Below are 25,316 nucleotides of genomic sequence, written 5' to 3'. Positions count from 1 at the left end.
GTTTTGACATCTCTTTTTATTTTTTTGTTCTGTATGTCCCCTGACTATTTCTTGTTGTTATAGTTAATTCTACTACTTTTATCTTCTACCCTGCATATTAGCTTTTTAAGTGATTAACTGTGTTTATTATATATTTATTTGCCTTTAGCAGTAAAATTTTTTCTTTCCTTTATTTTCTTATTTCTGGTTTTGTCCTTTTCTACATAAAGAAGACCCTTTAACATTTATTGTAAAGCTGATACAGTGGTGATAAACTCCTTTAGTTTTTCCTTGTGTGGGAAACTTCATCTCTTTTTCAATTCTGAATGATAACTTTGCCAGGTAGAATATTTTAGGTTGTAGGTTCCTTTCTTTCAGCGCTTCAACTATTTCCTGCCATTGTCTTCTGGCCTGTAAAATTGCTGCTGAGAAATTAGCTGATGGCCTTACAGGGTTATCTTTGTATGTGAGTTGTTTCTTTCTTGCCGTCTTCAAGATTATTTATTTATCTTTAACTTTGCCATTTTAATTCCAATATTTCTTGGTGTGGGCCTCTTTGAGTTTGTCCTGTTTGGAATCCTCTGTGCTTATTGAACCTAGATATCTGTTTTCCTCCCCAGAGTAGGAAAGTTTTTAGCCCTTTTTTAAAAAAAATATATTTTATGGGTCCCCCCCTCTCCCTGCAACCTTTTATTTAATCTCTTCTCCTTCTGGAATCCCTATAATGTAAATGTTAGACCATTTGATGTTGTTATCCCAGATGTTTCTTATACTATCCTCATTTTTAAAAATTCTTTTCTAATGTATTTTTTATTTTAATTATTATATCCTTCATGTTTGATTTGTTATTACATTTTCTAACTCCTTGTAGAAGTTCTGTCTGAGCTCCTCCATTTTACTCTCAAGTTTATTGAACATCCTCATGACTGTTTCTTAGAATTCCTTACTAGGCAAGTTATTTATGAGAGGAGACCACCCCCCCCCCCCCCCCCCCCCCCCAAAAAAAAAAAACCCTGGAATTATCTTCTGGAGGGCAGGCCCCTTACAGTACAGCTTTCCCCCACTAGGTGAGTATTCTAGGAATGCATCTGTATCAGTGTACCAGCTGGAGTTTTTGTGAAAGGCTGCATTCTGCCTCAGTGAATTTTTTTTTTTTTAAGACTGTTTCAGTGCATTTGACCATGTCATGATGGGTGATTTACGAGCACACCTGCCCACACCATGCTAAGTATTCAGCAGTATTTGACCCAAAACAGCATGTCCCCCGTGCCCTACCCCTTCTGTTCACCTGATCTAACCCCAAGCAACTTTTTTTTTTTGTTTCCCTGGATGAAAAAAGCCCTCAAAGGGAAGTGTTTTGCCAATGTGGAAGAGGTGAAACCAAAAACAACAGAAGCACTAAAAGCATCAAAATTGATGAGTTCAAAAACTGTTTTGAGCAGTGGGAAGCACTGATAAGTGTATTCGATCAAATGGAGAGTACTTTGAAGGTGACTGAAGTTTGAACATGTAAGAATAAATACACAATTTTTTACAATAAGTTCTGGGTGGGTTTTTGGGTTCCTCTTTGTATACCCATTTCATTTTTCATTAGAATTTTTCTCTGGGGGTTTTTCTTCATTTGGGCATATTCTTCTGTCTCACCATTTTGTTTGCTTTTTGTGTTTGTTCCTAGTTAGATGAAATAGATGTCTCTCCTAATTTTTTTTTTTTTTTTTTTTTTTAATTTTTAGAGGGGGAAAAGAGGGAGAGAAACATCAATGTGTGGTTGCATTATGTGCACCTCCTGTTGACCTGGCCTGCAACCCAGGCATGCACCCTACACTGGGGATTAAACCAGCTACCCTGGTTCGCAGGTCAATGCTGAATCCACTGAGCCACACCAGCTAGGGCTCTCCTAAACTTAAATAAGCGGCTTCTCTGTATACTGTGTGTAAGATGGTTTTGGCAAACTGATTATAGTTGGGATGGGTATATACAGTGCCTGGTGTGCCACCTGGCCAGTAGAAGTGGATTTCGGGTAGGACAGCCTGGTGTACATGTGTGTGTGGTAGCTCTCTTGTTTTTCTGGCTGTCCTCAGCCAGAAAAGAGTTAGGGCAGGGCACTCTAATTTGTGTGACCTTCCTTGTCCTTCTGATTCAAGTAGAGCTTTCTTGGTATGGCAGGGCCTGTTGTTTTAATTGTCTGTTGTCCAAATTAGGTCTGGGCAGGGCTGACGTCACTGTGCATATCCCAGTGCCCTACTAGCTTTACACATTCTACAGACAGGGCAGCCCTGCATGCACTTGTAGTAGCATCCTTCTGGTTTTGCTCTTTTGCTGGAAGACATAGCTCCACCCTCTCTGCTGTTTCTCCAGACATGTCAGGCCTGCATGCAGACACCATGATGCTTTGCTAGTTCCTCACTTTCTCCAGGAAAGGGAGACCTGCATGTGTGTGCAGCCCAGTGAATCTGTGCAGCAACACCTTCAGTTAATATTTGAGTGTAGAGACCCTTGTGCATGCTCACTCTGGCACTTTCCTGTTCTTGCAGGAGCTATCTCCAGGAAGGGTGGCTGCGATGGTACAGTGGCCCTGCAGGTCAACCATAAAACCTGGACAGAGCTCCTGCCTGCTACCCAGGAAGAATAGAACAGAAACAGTATCATTTCCTAGTTTCTTTGGCCCAGGAGAGTTCCCTCAGCTACCAAAGAACTTTTGCAGTTCCCCAACCTTTTCTATGTGGTCTCTTTTATTAGTTGTGCAGACGCTGTTCAATTGGCCATCAGTTGTCTCTCAGGAGGAATTACTGTAAATATAGTTGTGTACATTCTATGTGCTCTTAGGAGGAGGCAAGCTCACTGTCCTCCTACACTATCATCATGGACCCTCCTCTGCTACTCACATTTTACCCTTTGGTTTTCAGTGTTGTAAAGTATCTCCAAGAGTTCCTTTAACATAAAGTTTGTTGCCAGCATCACTTTCCAGGACTGCTTCATCCTTCTTAAGGAAACAATCTCCCTTCACTAATCCTTGGAATGTGAGTGCACATTTCACAGCAACAGCTTTATCTGAGCTAGCTTCTTCAAAGAACCTCACATTAATCAAATTCATGTTGACTTTTGAAACAAGAAAACTAGTTTTAATTGGCAGCAAAGGCTTTCTTTTCATTCCTTGTAATTACCATTTAACACTTTAGCCCATAGCATTAGGATTTCTTTTTTTAAATAGTCTTCAATACAAAGTAGAAGTAAATACTTCATTTCACCATAGGGGCTTTCTGTTCCTACAGCAGTTTGTACTAAGAATTGATACGAAGTGACTTTAGCGTCCTCTCTTCATATTCATTGGACTTTCTCATTATGATCCATCTCATAGCTTCATACAAGTCTAGGTCTCTTCCTGTCTTCTTTTTACTGTTGCCGTTTTCAATTATATATCATACCAAATTATATTTCCAAAATTAACACTTATTTTCCTTGCTTTTTCATTTCTGTTAGCCAGTTCTTTTTATCAGTCATCCAGTTTTGTAAAATTTCACCTGGGTTTATCCCTGGGAAACAAAAACAGCCCAGCTACATGCTTTGCTGTCAACATGAACTGAATAACAGATGTGCACTGACCAATCAGTTACATAATTCAAAAGAAATGATATGATTGGTCACAGATCATGATGCATGGTACATTAGCTACATAGTAGCCAGCAGCAAAATTTGTAATTTATACTGTAACAATACACTGTAGTAACTGAAGTTTGAACAGTATTAGTAGGGGATTGTTACAGTTTTTGGTATTTGTAGGTATATCTGTATACATGTGTTGTACGTGTGTGAAATTCACACATATCAACATTGCGCAAGGTGAGGACTTTATATTAAGAAAACACAAGAAACAGACTTCCAGTCAGGATAGAGGCATAGGTAGATACACGTTGCCCCCTCGCACAACCAAAGAAGGACAACAACAAATTTAAAAACAAAAAACAACCAGAACTGCTAGAAAATCAAACTGTGTAGAAGTTCAACAACCAAGGAGTTAAAGAAGAAACATTCATCCAGACTGGTAGGAGGGGCAGAGAAGACGAACAGCAAGGCGGCAGCTGGCGGTCCGGGCAGTCCTACATTTGCATGCAGATAAACTGTGAGGAACAGCTGGGGACACAACTGTGCAACCCAGGGTTCCAGCTCAGGAAAAGAAAGCCCCAAAACCTCTTGTTATAAAAACTAATGGGGGATACAGCAGTGGGAAAAACTCCCAGCATCACAGGAGAGTTCATTGGAGAGACCCGCAAGGTCCTGGAACGTATACAAACCTGCCCACCCAGGAATCAGCACTAGAAGAGCCCAATTTGCTTGTGGGTAGCAGGGCAAGTGACCGAAAGCCAGCCAAGAGCAAAGCAAGCAGCATTGTTCCCTCTCAGACCCCTCCCCCACAGAAAGCCTCACAACACAGCAACCTGGGTTGCCCACCTTGGCGAATACCTAAGGCTCTGCCACTTACAACATAACAGGCATGCTGAGACAAAGAGATATGACTCAAATTAAAGAACAGATTAAAGCTCCAAACATAGAACTAAGTGATGAGATAGACAACCAAACAGATTCACAGTTCAAAACACTGGTAATCAGGACGCTCACAGAAATGACTGAGTATGGTCACAAAATGAAGGAAAAAATGATGGCTATGCAAAGTGAATTAAAGAAAAACATACAGGGAACCAAGAGTAAAAGAAAGGAAACCAGGACTCAAATCAACAATTGGGAGCAGAAGGAAGAGATAAACATTCAACCAGAACAGAATGAAGAAACAAGAATTCAGAAAAATGAGGAAAGGCTTAGGAACCCCTGGGACAACTTTAAACATCTTAGTATCTGAATCATACGGGTTCCAGAAGGAGAAGAGGAACAGCAAGAAATAGAAAACTTATTTGAACAAATAGTGAAGGAAAACTTCCCCAATCTGGCAAAGTAAATATACTTCCAGGAGATCCAGGAAGCTCAGAGTCCGAAAGAAGTTGGACCCAAGGAAGCACACACCAAGGCACATCATAATTACATTACCCAAGATTACAGATAAGGAGAGAGTCTTAAAAGCAGCAAGAGAAAAGGGGACAGTTACCTACAAAGGAGTTCCCATGAGACCGTCAGCTGATTTCTCAAAAGAAACCTTGCAGGCAAGAAGGGACTGGAAAGAAGTATTCAAAGTCATGAAAGGCAAGGACCTGCATCCAAGATCACTCTCTCCGGCAGAGCAATCATTTAGAATGGAAGGGCACCTAAAGTGCTCCCCAGATAAGGTCAAGTTAAAGGAGTTCATCATCATCAAGCCCTTATTATATGAAATGTTAAAGGGACTTATTTAAGAAAAAGAAGATTGTCAAAAACTTATCAACAGTAAAATAACGACAAACAACTATCAAGAGCGAAAAGTAAAAAAAAAAAACAAACTAAAACAAACAACTAGAAGAGGGACAGAGTCACAGAAATGGACATAGAGTACAGGGGAAGAATGCTGGGCAAGGTACAAGGAATAAGTATAAATAGTAGGTTCAAGATAGGGGAGGTTAAGAAAAGCATAGGAAATGGAGAAGCCAGAGAACTTATACATATGACCTATGGACATGCACTAAGTGGAGTGGGAAATGCTGGTGGGAGGGGGGTGCAGGGCAGCGGAGAATAAAGGAGAAAAAAATAGAACAACTGTAATAGCATAATCAATTTTTTTTTTTTTTTAAAGAACACACTAGAAACAACAATGAAGACTGTCTTAGGACATGCGGAGAGTTATACAGAATGGTTCAGAGGTATTATTAAGGGCTGGACTACAAAGTGTTACTGGGCCATTCAGAAACCTTTGTATTTTTATTCAAGGTGAAATGGAGTGTTATCAGAGTTTAACACATAGGAACAGCATGATTTGAATTATTTTTTTTTTCTTGTTGAGTTACAGTTGTCCCACATATTTCCCCATTGCTCTCCCTTGCCCCATCCCCCCAACATTATCTTTGCCCATGAGTCCTTTGTGTTCTTTGGCTTGCCCCTCCCCTTCCCCCATTATACCCCTCGTCCCTCCCCTCTGGTCGCTATCAGTTTGTTTTTTATTTCCAAGTCTCTGGTTCTGTTTTGCTCATTGGTTGGTTTTGTTGAAGATTTGGCTTATTTTTTAAATATCTTGGCTACTGTGATAAGAAAATACACTGCAGGAAGGCAATAGTGAAAGCAGGTATGCCGGGTGAGAGATGATAGAACTCAGACTTAGTGGCTTGGATCAGCATGGAGGTGGTAAAAAATGGTTATGTATTAAAGATACAGTTGACAGAATTTTCTGATGGAGTGGAAAGAAAGGGTGGAGTCAAAGATAGCTACAGGTTTTGCAAGAGCAATTGGAGAAAAGGAATTATCCTTTCTTAAATGAAGAAGGCTATGAAAACAGAGGGAGAAAATCAAGAGTTTGGTTTTAAACGTACTTTTGAGATAATTTGAATGGTTAGACACACCCAGGTGGAGATGTCAGTTGCATTCTTTAATATAAAATTCTGAAGTATGTACAATTCTAGAATTTAAGATAAAGGTCCATGCTGGTAATTAAGATTTGGGACTGACAAACAAATATATCCTCTTTAACACGGTGAGAGTGGACGAAAACCCGTTAACAATGCGTATGAATAGGAAATAGAAGGACATGCCATCTTTAGAAGTCAGGAAAATGAAAAACCAGAAAAAGAGAATGTAGTCCTATACTGTGTGATTTTCCCAGATGTATCAGTGCCATAATTAGTCCCCAATTAATGAATACTTAAGTTATTTCTATTATCACTGTCCTAGTCAGTACTTCCGTGAATCTCTTTGTCATTAAGCCTCTTGACAGACATTACTCTGGGATATATTTCTTGCCATTTGAAGTTTGGTTTCCAATTATTATACTTGTTTATATCCTCATGAACTGTTTTCCCATTTTCTTCACATTTTTGTCAATACTAGGTATTAAGTGTAATTGCTTATTGAATAATTTTATGATAATCTGCAGTAAAGTCCAGGACAGCTAATTCTTTTTTTTTTCTTTTTTTTAAATTTTTCCCCCTTTTCCCCCCTCCACCCATCCCACCCCCACCCCCTGCAGCTAATTCTTACTTTGTGTCTTCAAGTTGTGGTTTTCCTGACTCTTGATTAAATGAGTGATTTTCTCCTTGTACCCAGACATGGTAGTATTATGAGACTGGAATTTATTTGTATAGCTTTTGTTTTAGTGGTCCGGCTTCTAAGCTACCCACCTGGGAAAAGGAAAACATTGCTTCATTACTGCCTATTGGTGATTGAAGTCCAGATACCCTGTTTGGCCTCTTTTGATACCACTTTAAGTAGTGAGATGGAAGAGAGGCGATTTAGTACCTCATTATAGCCTACCAAGTGTGAAAGTTTTGATTCTCCACAGCCAGAGGTTGTGGGGATAGGATCACAAGCCTAAGTGGTGTTTCACTGGAGTAGACAGTTATTGTCTAAAACTTTTTCATGTTGATAACCTTTCTTGCCTCTTTGGCTAGAGAGAAAAGACTTTTGTTGAGACTTACTTACTCAATGCGCTTTTCCATTTCTGGGTTGCCAGCTCGTTAGCGCACATTCTGGGACATAGAGACAAAAACGAAGCCCAAGGAACTTGCTTCCTAGCCATTTCTGTCTACTCTTCACCTTCAACAGCTTGTTTGTTTTATATATAATACTCATAATTAATACTCATTTTTAGCTATGCTTAGCAGGAAGATTAGGCAAAAATGTCTATTCCATTTTTTTTATGAACAAGTTCTACCCACACTCTTAAGTGATACAATGGCTAGGAGGATTTTAAGTTGGAAATCTCTTTCTAGGTGACATCAACTTTCATCTAACAGCATTCTCTTTTTTAAGTTCTTAATATGAAAATCTGTTAATGTAGAGGAAAATAGAGAAAATAATATTCAATTGGATTTAACTGTTTTAACAATAACATTATATTACCTTTAATTTCAAATTATAACTTATGGTAATTATATTTCCTTAAATTATTTAAATTCACTTTTAAATACATTCTTGTGCACTTTGACAATTTATAATGTGCCTGCATTCGGGTTTCATTTATTTTACATAGTTTGTTGAACTTTTGGGTGTATAGATTAAAAGTTTTCTTCAAGTATGGGGAGTTATTAGCTATTATTTTTTCTGATATTCGTTCTTACCTTTGTCTCCTTGCCTTCTGGAACTCAGAGTATGCATATGTTCGTACTCATATTGCTGTCCCAAAGATCTCTGAGGCTCTGTTTATTTTTCCTCCTATTTTGTTTTTAGTTTCTCAGCCTGGATAATCTCAGTTGACCTATCTTCATGTTTGTTGATTTTTTTTTCTTATATTTGTTGAAATATGCTTTTGAGTCCCTCTAATGACTTTTTTTCTTTCAGCTTTTATACTTTTCATTTTTTCCCCCAGCTTTTATACTTCTCAACTCCAGAATTTCTTTCAGCTTTTTTATAATTTATATCTCTATTGATATTCTCAATTTGCTGAGATCATTTTCATGATTCCCTTTAGTTTTTTGAAGATACTTAAAATAGCTCATTTAAATTATTTGTCTAGTAAGTCTAACATCTCTGCTTCCTCAGTGAGAGTTTAATTAATTGCTTCTTTTCCTGTGTTTGAACAATACTTTCATGTTTCTTTACATACCTCAGAGTCTTTTGTTGAAAACTAGACATTTTAAAATATATAGGGTGGAAACTCTGAAAATCAGATTTTCACCCAACCCCAGGATTTGTTATGGCTGCTTGTAGTTTGGTTGTTTACTTTTCTGAACAAACTCTTTAAAATTTATACCTTTGTCTTGGGTGGTCACTGAATTTTATACTTTGTTAACTTTGTAGTCATCTAATGACTGAACAGATTTCCTTGAATGCCTGGAACCAGTAAGTCTCCTGTCTGATGGGGAGCCCCGCGTTGGGCACCGTATAATGGGGGTACCACATCCCGCGCAGAGTCCCCCCAGGTCACCGCAGATGGAGGAAAATAAAGCAAGTTGTTCCAGGCACTTCTCAGTCTGCCAGGATAAGGGGGTGACAGTTCCCTCTAGTGGAGAATGCCCCAAGCCCTTCTCTTGAGGTGGCTTTTATTGAGAATGTTACGTGCAGGGGTGTACAGCATGAATGCAAAGCTCATCAATCAATGTCAAAAGGCTATGTTTACAGAAAACAGGTAGAGATCATAGATAACTATTGAAGGAACACAAGAGATTTGCCTCAGGTCAGGGTCTGGTAGACAGTGTGGCGCCCATTCAGCCCTGAAACCTGGGAAACTGATCACATTATGTGCTCCACCCCAAGCATTAGTATTGTTCCAAGACCCTCATCTTTTGCCTCTTCTCCATGTCCCCCAAGTCCTTCCCTGATGGCCCCTATGTGGCTGTGCCTGTCTTAGGTTGCCCCTGGCGTTGAGGGGTCTTACCGGTCATTGACTAACAATCTATCCTCCGGAGCCAAGCTGGGTGATGTGAGGGAGGCAGGGGTTGCACCCCTGCCAGAGGGACAGATTTTGTTTCCTCAGTGGCCTATTTTCCCAAGGCCTCCTTGCTCAGGTCCAGCTTTGGGGCCCTCTCACCTGTTGGCAAGGCTACAGTCCCTGAAACGAGGAGGGATGGTTTCCAGCACTTGTCTCCCTGTGTTTGCCAAGGGACTCTGTTTCTTAGGGTATGCCATCAACACTCAAGAAGGTAGTTTTAGAGCTCTTGTTACCCTGCTCTTTCTGCCTATGCAGAGCCTCGCAGTCAGCCTCAAGTGAGAGCTTAGGTCCTTCTCAGTACTTTCCTGGGCATGTTCACAGCCCTGGGTGTTGCTTCCCAGATTGCCATAAATATGTAGGAGCTTTTTAAAGCCCCTATCAGTATTTCATTCTCCTGCATGTCCTTTAAAAGTTTTTTGGGTAGTTTATAATTTGCCCCAATTGTTACCATTCTCACAGTCAGCTGGGAAGCTGACCAATTGCCTCTAATATTTTTCCAAGGAACAGCTTGGGAAAAGGGTGTTTCCATGGGACAAGCTCTGCGTCAGGTCAGTTGAGAGTGTTGCAAATAGAACAACCAAACAGGTTATATAATAATAGTTCTCTGGTAAAAAGAGGATTCGTAGGGGCTTCAACCACTCTGGTAGCTGTCAGGATGGTCTTCAGATTTTAACTGTGAGTGTGGATTGTTGGCAAGTTAAAATACCACAAAGTTTACTGTTCTTAACAGCACACAGCTGATTTTATTTTGTAATTTTGCCAGATTATTGAAAGCCTTTGTTTAATTTCCAGAGTTCTGAAAAAGTTGTTTCTGATGTTCTTTTTGCCAGATTGTTACTTTTATTAAAGAGAATTTTCAGGGATTCTTACTCTTAAATTTTTGCTGGTGTCTGGTCGTTGTGTCATTTAATTCCAGGGTAATTCTAACCTCTACCCCATCCATATTTTTTAAATATTTTTATTGAAATAATTTAAGACACACAAGAAGTTGCAAAATTAGTAAAGAAAGTTACCATATACCCTTTTCCAGCTTTCCCCATTGGTTACATCTTACATAACCCTAGCACAAATTCAAAATGAAAAAAATGACATTGGTACAATACTGCTGACTTAACTACAGACCTTATCAGAGTATCACCAGTTTTTACATGCACTTTTTTTTCCTTTGGTATACACTAATTTGAAACTTTGTAATGTGAAGAGATTTGTATATACCATTATCATAATCACAATATGGAACTATTTAATTACCACAAAGTCATTTTCTTATTTATAATCACACCCTTCCCCCAGCCCTAATGACTTGTCAGTTAGCTGTTCTCCAATAACTTTGTCATTTTGAGAGTTTTTAGTAAATGGAATCCCATAATTATTACATACATATTACATATGTTACATACATCTATATCGCGTACCATAATCTAATGACACTGATTTATATTTAGTCAACATAGTGCTTTTGAGTTCCATCCAAGTTGTAGCATATATCAGTAGTTCTTTTTTTGAGTGGGTAGTGTTGCATTGTAGGGATATGCCAGGATTATCTCTTTGCTTAGTGAAATACATTGAGATGGTTGCTAGTTTGCTGTCATTACAAGTAAAGCTGCTATGAACATTCATGTACACCTTTCTTGGTACACATTTTCATTTCTCTAGGAAAAATCCCAAGAATGCATTTGATGGGTTGCATATATTTTTAATTTTATAAAAAACTTCTAAATTGTTATCCAGAGTGGCTTTTAAATTCCCACCTATAACATTAGAGATCCTTTTATCTTATTGCTAATTAAATAAACTCATTCATTAGTCCTAGGATTTCCTTTCTTAGATCTGGTTACTCCATTACCCTTTCATGCACTTGGTGTTACAAGGTTTTTACATTTTACTTTTACCGTTCTGATAGCTGTGTGGTGGTATATTATCAAGGCTTTAATTTACATGTCTCTAATGGCTAATGGTATTGAATATTTTTTCATAGGCATGTTTGACATCTGAGTATTCTCTTTAGTAAAGTGTCTTCTTTATTCATGTCTTGTGCCCATTTTCTAATGGGATTGTGTGTTTTCTTAGTGTTCAGTTTACAGAGTTCTTCATATATTTTGGATGAAATTCCTTTTTCAGATATTGGTTTTGGTGGGGTTTTTTTTACCCTCTTAAACCATTTTTAAATGTACACGTCAACATTATTAAGCATATTCACACTATCATGCAGCCAATCTCCAAATCTTTTTTCATCTTGCAAAACTGCAACTTTATACCCATAATTCAAGAACTTCTCATTTTCCCTTCCTCCAGCCTCTGAGAACCACCATTCTACTTTCTTTCTCAGTAACTTTGACTATCCTTGGTTCTCATATAAGTAGCATCATACAGTATTTGTCTTTTTGACATTGGCTGATTTTATTCAGCATAATGTCCTCAAGGTACATCCTGTTAGATATGTTTTGCATATATGTTCTTTCAGTCTAGCTTAGTCTTTTCAACCTCCTGAAATGGTCCTTAGCAAAGCAAAAGTTTTAAATTTTTAAGCTCCATTTATCAGTTTTTTCTTCTGTGGATTGTGCTTTTGCTATCATATCTAAGAACTCTTCACCAAAATCTAAGTTCTGTATTTTCTCATATAAGTTTTACAGTTTTGCATTTAGATTTAGATTCATTTTGTGTTCATTTTTGTATATGGTATAAGGTTAAGGTAGATGTTAAATTTTTGCCTATGGAAGTTTATTTTTGGCCTTGAACATAAAGGATGTTTTGTTTTTGACGTCCTGAATTTTCAGCAGTAGTAATATAAGTAAACCTCTGCAGCTATTAAATCAAATATTTTACTTATAAAATGTTGAAGAAGAATTTGTAATGCCGTGAATGAATTGTTCTTACAAAACTGAAAAAATAGGATGTTTTTAGACACTGATTTGTAACTACTTGAAGTGCCAGAAGTATTTTGGGTAAAATATACTGAAAAATTAGAAGAGTGGTGCCTCTGGGTAGAAGGCTGTGTGTAGGAAGTGGAGGGTAATTATTTTAATTTGTATCCTTTTATATATTTGTCATGTGCATGAGTTTCTTCTTTTATAAGAAATAGTTATAAAGAAACTACATATGAAATATGAATACAGTCGTAATCAGTAAAAAGCCTAAGACAACATAGGCATTAAGGAATTCTGGAAGAAAATGCACAGCATAATGAAAAAAAATTTTTTTTTTTTTGATGATGATGGGGCTTTGATTTTTTAAAAAATGTACTTGGTTTTCTAAATTAACTTTATTACTGCTTATAAAAACATGGTGGGTTGGGACAAAGAAGGGTTTTGTTTTATTTTTAATTATAAGAGAAAGTTTATTTAGAAAGTTTCAAAGGTAATACATGTGAGCCAGTTGGGCAATGTCGGCTCAGGGAGCAAGCTTCAGAAGCAAAAGAAAGGCCCTGGGAGCCTAGGAGAAGGAAGGCAGAGGGTAACGCACCTGGGTGGAAGAATACGGGGACTGGAAAGATGGGCATGCTTCCAAGAGGGAGAGAGCCAAGGAGGGCATATTTTTAAAACTGCAATTTCCTTTAAAGCTTTAAAGTTCACCTTTTAGAATCAATAAATTATTTATTTCAGTCTTGCTATATTTTACAGAAAGAACTGAACAAATTCCCATCTGAGGTATTGCAGGTTAAGTCAGTTTTCTGTTGTTTGCTGCATTATCTTTGCTTTTGTGTTTCAGTGCCAAACCTAAGTCGGAAATCCATGTATCAATGGCCACTCCAGTCACTGTGTCCATGGAGACTGTGTCCAATCAAAATAATGATCAGCCCACCATTGCAGTTCCTCCCACTGCTCAGCAGCCTCCACCAACCATTCCAGCCATGATTGCAGCAGCTAGTCCTCCATCACAACCAGCGGTTGCCCTCTCAACCAATCCTGGAGCAGTCCCCCTCACTCCACCCATCACTACCATTGCTGCTGCCCCTCTGCCATCAGCAGCTGTGGGTGGCAATCCCTCCTCAATTTTGGTCCCTCCTGTGCCTGAGATAAAAGTTAAAGAAGAAGTGGAACCAATGGACATTATGAGGCCAGTTTCTGGTAAGTTCAGTCACAGAATACTGTTTTGTTTTGGGGTTTTTTTTCGTTCGGGGTTTTTTTTTGTTTGTTTTTGTTTTTTTTTAGAGCGAGGGGAAGAGAGGAGAAAGGGAGAAACATCAATGTGAAAGAGAAACAACAATTAGTTGCCTCCCGTGTGCGCCCCTACCAGGGACCAAACCTGCAACCCAGGCCTGTGCCATGACCTGAAATCCAGCCAGCAGCCTTTTGCTTTACAGGACAGCACCCAACCAACTGAGCCACCCCAGTAAGGGCCAGAATACTGTTTATTGCAGTTGCTTCTTCCCCTCTTCCTAAGTCTCCTGAGAACCAAAACTGTTTCTCCTGAAAAACACTGACTATTCCCATTTTAAATTTGCGTCTTACTAGTTTTTTACAAACAGAAGCTCCTTTTGACAACTAAAACCATTTTGCTGGTTTTATAATTAATTGTATTTCTTACCAAAATCATGAACAAGATTAATATTCCCACAGGGGTATTTATATGTCCTTTAATATAGCTTCTTTGTGTTCATTCAGGAAATATTGGCATGTAAGAGGGGTCAAAATATAATTATAGCTAAGTACTGATTACTTACAATTTATTCCTTTCTAATTTTTGTTACCTCGTTATGCAATAAAGTTAAGATTTATATTGTTGGAAAAACTCTTCTTGATAAAGTTATATGTGATTAGTAAAATCTTAAAACAATTCTTTACCCCTTTTCCTTTTCTTGAATTGTAAATTTCCAATTTGTGAAAGGCAAGTCACTTTGGAGGTTTTCTTTCTGTTGGTTTTTGGTTTGTTTGTTTTTTTATTGTGGATCTTGGTTTTTATAACTATAAAAGTAACATTCAATGTAAGAAATTTATAAAGTACAGACAAAGTCAAAGTGGAAAAAGCACAACTCCATCATCTGGGAGCTTGGTACTCCCAGCAAGGGTGACAAACAGTAAAATAAAGCAGGGACAGAATATAAAGGGAAGTTAGGGCTGGAGCTGTGAGTTTTAAAAGACTTTTAAAGGGAAGACGTACTGAGAAAGTGGTCTTTGAGTAGAAACATTAGAGGTGAAGTTCTTGAAAAAGGAAAAGAGCATTCCAGTCTAGAGAGCACTAAGTGTAAGAGCCCTAAGATAACAGCATGCCTGGTGTGATCAAAGAGTAGCAGAGGCACAAGTAGATGGAGCTAAGTGCATGAGAAAGTGGTAGAAGACAAGGTCAGTGAAACAGGGTCAAGACTATGAGAGCTTATGGGCCATTGGGAGGACATGGGCTTTGTGGTGGTTGGTGAGAGCTGTTGGAGGGTTTTGAGCCAACAAGGGACTTGAGATTACTTTCATTTTCAACAGGTCACTGGCTGCTATGTACAGAAAAGACTGTGGGAACGAGGATAGAATTGGAGAGACTTAGTTAGAGGCTATTACATTAATTGTAGGGAACCATGAAGACTTCAACCAGGGTAGTAGCAACAGAAGTGGTATGAAGTGGCTGAATTTTAGATAACATTTTTAAAAGTAGAACTGAGAGGATTTTTTTTAATATTGGATGTTGAATATGAGAAAACAGCATCAGATCAGAGCCAACAACAACATTCGTGGGTTAGTAACTGGAAGCATAGAGTTGCCATCAGCTGAGATAGAGAAAATTGTAGGAGGACCACGTTTTATACGGCAATACTAGGAAGTGGTTTTTGAAAATGGTAAGTTTGAGGTATCTGTTAGACTTCCAAATGGAGACATCAGATAGGTAGTTGGATCTATGAGTCTGGCTTTGGTAATAGAAGATGAAGTTGGCAGGCATAAAATAGGAGTTGTCACTGTATATGTTAATTATGTTTAAAGCCATGGTCCTGGATAAGATCACTTTTCCGAGGAGGGAGAGGAAGCAGATGCAAGGAAAGGAAACTGAATAAAGGGGCCAGAGTGCTAACAATAAAATTTGGAGTATGTGATGTCCTGGAAGACTGGGACAAAAACATTTCAGGGAAAAGGGAGTAATTGGTTAGATCACATGCTGTTGAAAGCTCAGTTAAAATAAGTATCATGCCCTGACCATTTGGCTCAGTTGGTTGGGTGTCATCCTGCAGAGCAAAAGGTTGCTGGTCAGTTTCCAGTCAGAGCACATGCCTAGGTTGTGGGTTTGGTCCCTGGTCAGGGAACTTACTAGAGGCAAATGATCTATGTTTCTCTCCTGCTTTCTCCCTCCTTCCCCAACTCTCTTTAAAAAAAAGTGGGGGGGGGGGGACTTATATACCTAGAGGGAGGCAAAGAAAGACTAATATCATATGATTTCACATACACTTTGTAAAATATATGCTTGTCTAACCACTGTGCTGTCCACCTGAAACTAAAACAAAATAATATTGAATGTAAACTATAAAAAAAGGACTTGAGCAGTGACCATTGGATTTAGCAACATGGAAGTTGTGGAGATCTTGAGAAGAGCAGTTTTTATGTAAGGGTATTGGTCAAAGTATGATTGGGAGTGGGTTCAAGAGAACACTTGAAAAGGAGCTATGGAAACAATGAGTATGATGCTAAGAGAAAGTTGTTTTTAAGATGGGACAAATAACAGTTTTGTGTGGGAATTATCCAATAGAGGAAAGAATTGATGATGCAGGAAAAAAAGAGGTGAGAATTCCTGGAGCGACACCTGAGGAGATGAGTGTGGGTGGGATCTATTATGTACCTGAAGGGAGAAAGGAAGCACACAGTCAGCAAGTAAGTAGGTAGATGAGGTTGTGGGAATTTATGGACATTTTTTTCTAATTGCTCCCTTTTTTAAAAGTAAAATTGAAAGCAAGGTCATCAGCTGAGAGTAAGATTGGTAAAGGAGGTGCTGGAGGTATGAGAAGGGAGGCAAGGGTGAAATGATCATGTGGAGAGAGAATGGATTTAGCAGATAGGATAGGATTGTCCCACAGCTGTAAGTGCCTGCCAGAGATTAGTGAGCATGTTAGCATGAGACAATTAGTGTCACTTTGTATCTTTTTTCTAACAACATTCAGTTGCATAGGTGCAGACTACTTGGAGAGTTGAATTTAACCTGTTGTGCTTTTGTTGAGTACAGTGAAACAAGAGAAGGGACAGTGATGGAATAAAGGAAATTAAATTGATGGTAGAATTAAAACCCACTGATAGGAGAGGGGTAAGTAACAGCAAAATAATGGTAGGGTTAATGGATAATAGTGCCTAGTGGGGACTAGGGGTTATTGAAGGCTGGTTACTGAGAGGAGTGACCTGGAAAAATATAGTTGGTTTTGGCTGGAGAATCAAATGCTCGAAATTGAGATGAGATGACAGTGTTTGGAGTGGGTGGCTGATATAGGGTGGAGAAAAAGGATAGTGCAAGTACATGGTATAGTGGAAATCAGAGTTGAGTGAACTTTTATCATGATTTTTAAGTTCCCAGATACATGATCCATACAAGATCAAATGAATGTTTCCTTCACCATTTATCTGGAGGCAGTGTACTCTGGTAGTTACATAGTACAAGCTCTGAATCCACACTGCCTTTGTCAGTTCCCTGTTCTGCCACTTTGGACTTGCATGATTTGTCTTATTCTCTCATCTTTAATTAGGGATAATAAAATAATGTCTACTAATTCAGATTATTTTTAAGATTACATGATTCAATAGGTTAACTTCTAGGAATTAATGCTCAAAGCCTTGAAAAATAGGGGCTTGAACATGTAAGGTTTTATTGCCTCCCTTAGAGCAAATCCTGAGGAAGGCAGTCCATAAAATCATTAGGGATCAGGGATCCAACACTCATACAATTGTATTCAAGACAGATGCTAGAACTCTAGCTATCATATCACAGTTTCAGAGTCCCAATAAGAAGACAGGAATCAAAAGCCATGCCTTATCTTTTAAGATAACTTCTTAGAAGTGCAACAAAGTGCTTCTATTTTTATTTCACATAGCCACATGTAAATGTCAGGGAGCCTAGTAAATATAGTGTTTCAGCTTAGTGACAATGTACCCATCTAAAAGTGAGGGTCCTCATGCTAAGGAAGGCGAAGGTGTAAGGTATTAGGAAGTAGTTGGCCACTTTTACCCCAATTATTGCACAAAGGAAAGTTCCATAAATGTTCCTCATTTCTACTTACTCATGCTCATTAAATCACAGGAACCTTTCCATTATGTTTGGGTTCTCATACGTGTGTGCTCTTTTTTTCTACCACAGCAGTTCCTCCACTGGCTACCAGTACTATGTCACCTTCTCTTGCATTGCTGGCTAACAACCTGTCCATGCCCACCAGTGACCTACCACCTGGTGCCTCACCAAGGAAAAAGCCTCGGAAGCAACAGCATGTGATTTCTACAGAAGAAGGGGATATGATGGAGACAAACAGCACTGATGATGAGAAGTCTACCACCAAGAGTCTCCTGGTGAAGGCTGAGAAGCGCAAGTCTCCTCCCAAGGAGTATATTGGTAATGGTCATTTGGGCTAACTGCTGTCATGTGAAGCTTTTCCACTTCAGTCAGGGGTCAGTCCCTGAAGCTGTTTACATAGTCAGGTTTCACTCATGGCTCACTTACTAGAACTGTACCTTGAGGAATATAGCAAATATGTAATAAGCTCTTTAATGTTCTTCCCTTTTGAATAGATGAAGAAGGTGTAAGGTACGTCCCAGTGCGCCCAAGACCTCCTATTACTTTGCTCCGTCACTATCGGAACCCCTGGAAAGCTGCTTACCACCATTTTCAGCGATACAGTGATGTCCGGGTCAAAGGTTAGCTTCCCCAAGAAACATCCAGTGTTAATGCATGAAATTGGTCTTTCACTTACCTATATGACAATTACAGTAGAATAGACAGATTCCTAATTTTTCATTGCTAAAAAAACCCCTAAGTTTTTATTATAAAAACTTAGTGTTTAACTTAGGCAAAATGTACATTTTAGCGTAAAATTTGGAAAATTTTCTTTTGCCTGAGAAAGCTATGTGTACTTTATTGGAAACATGGTCTAATGAATAAGAGACAGCATTGTTTTTAGTAAAATTCATGTGTTACCAGCACCTCGAGTGGTGTCAGGTGACTTCCTCAGCCCTCAGAGTAGTTGTGGAGCTGTACTAGATTATTTGATATAATCTGTAATAGCTCCTAGGATGCTCAGGTGTGCATGCAGCATAAGCCCCAGGAAGTTTTATTTTCCAAAAGACCACCTTTTATTTAACGTATGTGTAACTCTTAGAATGGTCCAGGGAAAATCCTCAGTAAATGTTTTTGTTGTTGAACTTAATAACATTTTGATAAAGCCACATGTGATGAAAATGGCTGATAGTACTTTTAAATACTTGTGCTGATAGACTTTAAGTGTCATTAATCTCAAATGTAATCATTGTACAAAGAAGTGTAAGTTTTCAGAGAGTTCATATTTCCCATCCCCTCATATACATTCTATTTGGAAACTTCTCTGAACATTTCCTTGTAACCTCAAGATTAGTCAGGGCTGGGTGGTTCTGACCTCTGTCTATGAGCAAGGGTAAAGGTCCTGACAGTTCGTCTCTGAATGGGAGTACAGAGGTGCTGACACTTTCCAACTTTCTTTCTCATGAGTACACCCTTAGGTTTAAAAAGTGGGTGAGATTTCCAAAGGTGAGAGAATGCTAGCCTCTGGTGGAAGCAGGATATGGACCCACTAAACATCTCTTAATGCCACAGAATTACATATCATAATAGTAAAACAGATAAAGGTTTCCCTGGTAACATAAAGATTCTTATTGTTTATTAGTATTCACTTTTCATAACTGTATCAAGAAAGGTAATTTGACACCTGAAAATATTGATTATTCAAGTCTTCCACTTGGATACATACATATTAATCACTTTTGCACCGAGTCTCTTGACTATTAAGATTCAGTTGAACTGTTTGCCTAAGCTTTAAAATCATATTCATAAAAAAAAAAAGGAATAATAAAAATTGGCTTTGTAAATCACAAATAGGAAAGAAAAAAGAAACAGGATCAAAAAGCATAGGAAACAAATAGAAAACAAATAATGACGCAGACTTAATCTTAGATATAAATAATTACCTTAAGCATTGGCTGGTGGCTCAGTTGGTTAGAGTGTCATCCCGCACACCAAAAGGTTGCAAATTTGATTCCTGGCACAGACCTAGGTTTCAGGTGCGATCCCTAGTTAGGGCATAAACTGGAGGCAACTGATTAATGTCTCTCTCTCTTCCTGCCTCTCCTTTCTCCTCCCTCCTTCCCCCTCCATCCCTTCCTCTCTCTCTAAAATCAATAAACATATCCTCCAGTGAGGATTTTTAAAAAATTACCTTAAATGTGAATAGTCTGAACATACCAGTTAAAACACAGAATGGCAGAGTAGATGGGAAAAAAAGATCCACCTTATATTCTGTCTGTACTCACTTCATATACAATGACAGAGGTGGTTTGACAGATGAAAAATATATGCAATGCAAAAAATTTAAAAAGAGTAGCTATATTAACATCAAATACAGACTTCAGAGGAAAGAAGATTACTAGAGACAAAGAAGGACATTGCCTACTGTTCAAAAATGTAGAGGCAACAAAAACCAAGAACTTCAGAATATATGAATCAGAAACAATAGAGCTGAAAGAACAAGTAGGCAAATGGGCTGTGATAGTAGAACTTCAACACCCCATTCTCAGCAGTTGATAGAAGTCCTTGACAAAATCAGCAAAGATAAGAGCTCAATACCACAAACCAGCATCTAATTAACATCTACACAACACTTGAACAGCAGAAAATATATATTCTCTCAAGAATGTACACAACATGTCAAGATAGATTGTATCTTGGATCAGCAAGTGAACCTCAACAGATTTAAAAGAAGTGAAATTATATAGAGTATCTTCATTTTCCATAATGGAATCAAATTAGAAACCAATAACAGATGGCAAAAAAAAAAAAAAAAAAACATGGACATTACACAACACGCTTCTATGTAATGGTCAAAGAGGAAGTCTCGAGAAATTTTTAAGACGACATAAACTGAATGAAAATGAAAATAAAAAACAATGGTCAAAATATGTGGGAGGCAAATGAAGCAGTGCCAACAAGGACATTTCTAGCACTAAGCACTTGTGTTAGAAAAGAGGAAATGTCTCACTCAGAGTTCCTACATCAAAAACTGTAAAAAGCAACATAATGTAAACACAAGGAAGGAAATAGTAAAGATATTAGAAATTAGTGAGATTGAAAACAGGGAATAAAATCAAAAGCTGGTTCTTTGAAAAAAGATCAATAAAATTAAATTTGTAGCAAGACTTAAAAATGATAAAAAGAAAAGGCAAATTACAAATATCAGGAATGAAAGAGGATATTACTATATATTGTGCAGCCATTAAAAGCATAAGAAAATATGCCTTGACTTGTGCGGCTCAGTGGTTTGGGCATAGTCCCGCCAACCTCTAAGGGTCTACCAGTTCTGGTCAGGGCACAATGCCTGGATTGTGGGCCAGGTCCCCGGTTGGGGGCATGCAAGAGGCAATTGATCAGTGGTTTTCTGGCACATCAGTGTTTCTCTCCCTTTTTCCCTGCTTTCCCCTCTCTCTAAAAATAAATGTATAAAATCTTTTTTAAAAAGAATAAATTACTATGAACACCTTTATGTTTACAAATCCAGTCTCTCAGATAAAATGGACCATTTCCTTCAAAACGATAAACTACCAAAACTCCACCATAAGCAATCTGAACAGTCTTTAAACCATTAAATAAGTTGAAATTCACTGTTTAAAATCTCCAAACAGAAATCTCTAGGCTAAGATATGTTTACTGGGAAATTCTACCAAATGTTTAAATGAACAATCAACATGAGTTTTTCACAATCTCTCTCAAAATATAGAATGGAACACTTTCAAATTAATTTTATGAAGTCAGTATTTCCCTGATACAAAAACAAAAGCCAAAGAGAGCATAATTATAGAAAACTACAGATCAGTATTCCTCATGAATATAGAAGCAAAAAAACAAAAAGTAAATTGAACGCAGTAATATATAAACAGAATTTTACACCTTGATCAAGTAGGGTTTGTTACAGCTATGCAAGTCTGGTTTAATACTTGAAAAATTCATTAATTCACCATTGTTAACAAGGTATGATTAATTTCCTAGGGCTGCCATAACAAAGTACGACAAACTGGAGAGCTTAAAAAGGAGAGAAATTTATCTCATGGTTAGATAAATTTCTAGATGCAGGCTAGAAATCCAAAATCAAGGTATCAGCCGGACCGTATACTCTCTCTGAAGGTTGCAAGCAATCCTTGATAACATTTGTCTCGCAACTGCATCACTTCAGTTCTGCCTCCATATCTACATAGAGTTGTTCTCTGTTTATCTTGACTGTTTCTCTCCTCATAAGACATTGGTCATTGGATTTAGGACCCACCTTATATCAATAAGTAACTACTTCTTAACTTGATTATATCTGCAAAGACCCTGCTTTCAAATAATGCCACATTTTAGGTACAAAGAATTAGGGCTTCAACATATCTTTTTGGGGGGAACACAACAAAAGCTAAAGAAGAAAAATTACATGATCATATTGATGCAGAAAAATTATTTGACAAAACTCAACACTTCTTTGTTATAAAAACTTAAAAAATAGGAGGAGAGACTTCCTGAACTTGATTTTAAAAGTCTACAGAAAGGCTACAGCTAGTATTATACTTAATGGTGAAAGACTGAATGCTTTCTACCTGAGATTAGCAAAGAGACAAGGCTGTCCTCTCTCACCACTCTTACTCAATATAGAACCAGAAGTTCTAACCACACCTAAGACAAGAAAAAGAAAGAAAAGTTTATATAGGTTGAAAAGAAATAAAAATTATTCCTATTTACAGATGACATCATTATCTATAGTAAATTTCGAGAGATCCTTTGGAAAAAAACTCCTGGAACTAGTGAGTTCAGCAAAGTCACAGGATACAATATTCAAACACAAAAATCAGTTGTAATTTTAGATATTTGGAGTGAACTTACAAAAACTTAATAGAGACATACATGGATTATAAAACTCAATATAAAGATATCAGTTCTCCCTAGATTGGTCACTAGGTTCAATACAGTTCCTACAAAATTACATAAAAGCTCTTATAGATATAGTAAAGCTTAATTTAAACATTATATGGAAAGGCATAAGAGCTAGAATAGCTAAAGTCATGAAAAATAAGAGAAGTCATTCTTAGCAATATTCAGGCCTGTATTTTAGCTACAGTAATCACAGCAATGGTACATATTTGTGGAGGGTTAGACCTACAGATGACTAATAGACTAGAAAGCACAGAAATAAACCCACACAAATATGCTCAACTAATTTTTGACCAAAGTGCAAAAGCAGTTCAGTGAAAGGAGAGTCTTCTTAACAAATAGTGCTAGACATTCATAACTAAAACATACACGCACAGAGCCTCAACCTAATCTTCACACCTTAGACAAAAATGAACTCAAAATGCATAATAGATTTAAATTAGAAATGTAAAACTATATAACTTCGAGAATACCTGGTAGAAATTTTTCTGGACCTAGGACATGGTGAACAGTTCTTAGTCATGGCACTAAAAACACTATGTATAAAAGAAAAAAATTTTAAATTGGGCCTCATGAAAACTTTTTATCTGTGAAAAGTTTTTCATTCTCCTGTTAGGAGAATGAAAAGACAAGACATAAACTGGGAGGAAATATTAGCAAACCTTGTAGCTCATAAAGGACTCATCTAGAATATATATTAGGAAATCTTAATACTTAATGGTAAATAAAACAATAATCCATTGACAAAATGGAAAAGGCATGAAGATACATTTCCCCAAAGAGGATACACAGATGGCAAGCACATGAGATGTTCAAGGAAACCTGAATTATAGTCCTTAAGTATGGGCTGCACAGAGACTTTCTTCCAAAGTGTAATATGTGAAAGAATATGGAGGTAGGGGTTACTTTACAGTGGAAACACTTGACAAACTCCACCTCAGTTAGGTGATCAAGGTCAATCAACATCAATAGTGATGACACATTGATGATTTTATCAGCTTTGACTTTTAATATTTTTACTATAATATGTCTATTTGTGGGTATCCTTGGATTTATCATTCTTGGAGTATCTTGAGCTTCCTGGATGTATAGGTTACTGTTTTTTCAATAAACTTGAGAAGTTTTCAACCATTTTTTTTCTTGGATTATTCCTCTCTTTTCCTTTTTGTACTCTTGTTACATATATGTTGTTGCTCCTTATGGTATCTCACATTCCTCTGAGGCCCTGTTCCTTTTTTTTTTTTTTCTTCTCAGTTCTTCAGTTTCCATAATATCTATTGATCTGTCTTAAACTTTACAAATTCTCTTTCATACCACTTCAGATCTATTGTTGATTGCCTTTACTGGATTTAAAATTTTTCATTTATTGCACTTTTCAACTCCAGAATTTTCACTTGGTTCATTGTTTTGTTTTGTTTAAATTTTAATTTCTTTTTCTTTGACATTTCTTTCTTTAATGTAACATGATCATCATACCTTCCTTTTTCACTCATATTTTCATTTCATTCTGTGAATTTATTTATAATGGCCACTTTTCTCTGATAAGTCTGACATCTGGTCATTCTCATAAGCAGTTTCTGTTGTCTGCTTTTTCCCCATGTATTACTCATACTTCCTGTTTCTTTTGCATTACTCATAGTTTTTTGCAGAGAACTGGACATTTTATATAATATATTGTAGCACCTCTTAGTACTGTCCCTCCACCCCAAGTTTGTTATTGTTATTTTCTTCTTTATTTGTATAATGACTGGCTAGATTATTTTAAAGAAGCCACATCCACCCCCACCCCACTGCACCAAGAGTGAAGCCTCTGCTGTTGCTCCTCAGGGACTCACAGCTACCGGTATGCCACAGTTGTCCTGGGAAAGAGGAACGCTGGTAGGGCTCCTTCCCACTCTTTTCCTGATGACACCAGCTGGTAAACCCCGCTAATTGCTTGCCATTTGCTCTGCTATAACACAGTACATACTAGAATTTGCCCTGTAACACAAAGTAAATTTCTCTGCAAACTTCTCCAAATTGTAGCTCCTTGTCAGAATAGTTTCTGAGGTCAGTGTTGAATATTTGTTCTGCCCCCAGGAGGGCTTCTCCCAACTTCCCTTCTTTGTTTTCTCCTGCAAACTAGGCAGCCCCACAGTTTAGCCTGTATCTCCATTAATCTCCAGATTTCTTCTGAATTGCTTCTGACTGCCTTACCTGTTCTTGGGAGCACCTTTATGTTTAATTTCACCCTTTTACAAATGGAGTCAATTCCTTTCAAAGAGCTTAGAAGCTACCTGTTTTGTTAACTCTTTCTCCCCCCAGGCAGAATCTCTTAGCAAAGGATTATGGGGATGGAAGTGGGGATACTGGTAACCTCCTTTCTTAGTAACACCCTGCTCTTTAAGAGGTGAGTATTCTGTGGAGAGAAATAGAAGTGAACAGCTTGAAATCCTCTTGGCTTGCCTCTCCTACCATGAAACCACCACTTCACAAGCCAAGAGAAGGGCCCCTGGCACCCCAGTGTCCTCTGCACATCTTGCCCGAGGTACCATCTCTATTCCATGAATGGGGGTTGAACAAAAGGGAGCCCCCACATCTCAATGATACTCACCTGTGACTTAACCTCAGCAACAGGTAGTGGGCAGCAGGATGAGAAATGGTGGTGTCTGCTCCTAGGAAAAAAGCCCTTCACCTGGAGGAGAGGGAACACAGTTCAGCTTGCAGCATTCTGGAATGAAGTGTCTGCTTCACTGAGCTGGGAAGG

General features: G+C 37.9%; 1 protein-coding gene across 9 annotated transcripts in view; it reads left to right on the top strand.

The window, feature by feature from the left end:
* SAP130 (Sin3A associated protein 130) overlaps positions 1 to 25,316 on the top strand; it is a 103,005-nt gene that overhangs the window by 65,680 nt on the left and 12,009 nt on the right. For all 9 annotated transcript variants that reach the window (XM_054575068.1, XM_054575067.1, XM_054575070.1 and 6 more), the window contains 3 exons: positions 13,187 to 13,545; positions 17,732 to 17,980; positions 18,157 to 18,282. In XM_054575068.1, coding sequence (XP_054431043.1) covers positions 13,187 to 13,545; positions 17,732 to 17,980; positions 18,157 to 18,282 — 734 coding nt within the window. The remainder of the gene's footprint in view (positions 1 to 13,186; positions 13,546 to 17,731; positions 17,981 to 18,156; positions 18,283 to 25,316) is intronic.

Source organism: Pteronotus mesoamericanus, unplaced genomic scaffold, assembly GCF_021234165.1.
Source record: "Pteronotus mesoamericanus isolate MK-2021 breed Mesoamerican mustached bat unplaced genomic scaffold, CSHL_Meso_final contig_27, whole genome shotgun sequence".
Classification (NCBI taxonomy): domain Eukaryota; kingdom Metazoa; phylum Chordata; class Mammalia; order Chiroptera; family Mormoopidae; genus Pteronotus; species Pteronotus mesoamericanus.
Note: the sequence above shows the minus strand (reverse complement) of the source record. Positions and strands in the feature narration are given on the sequence as shown.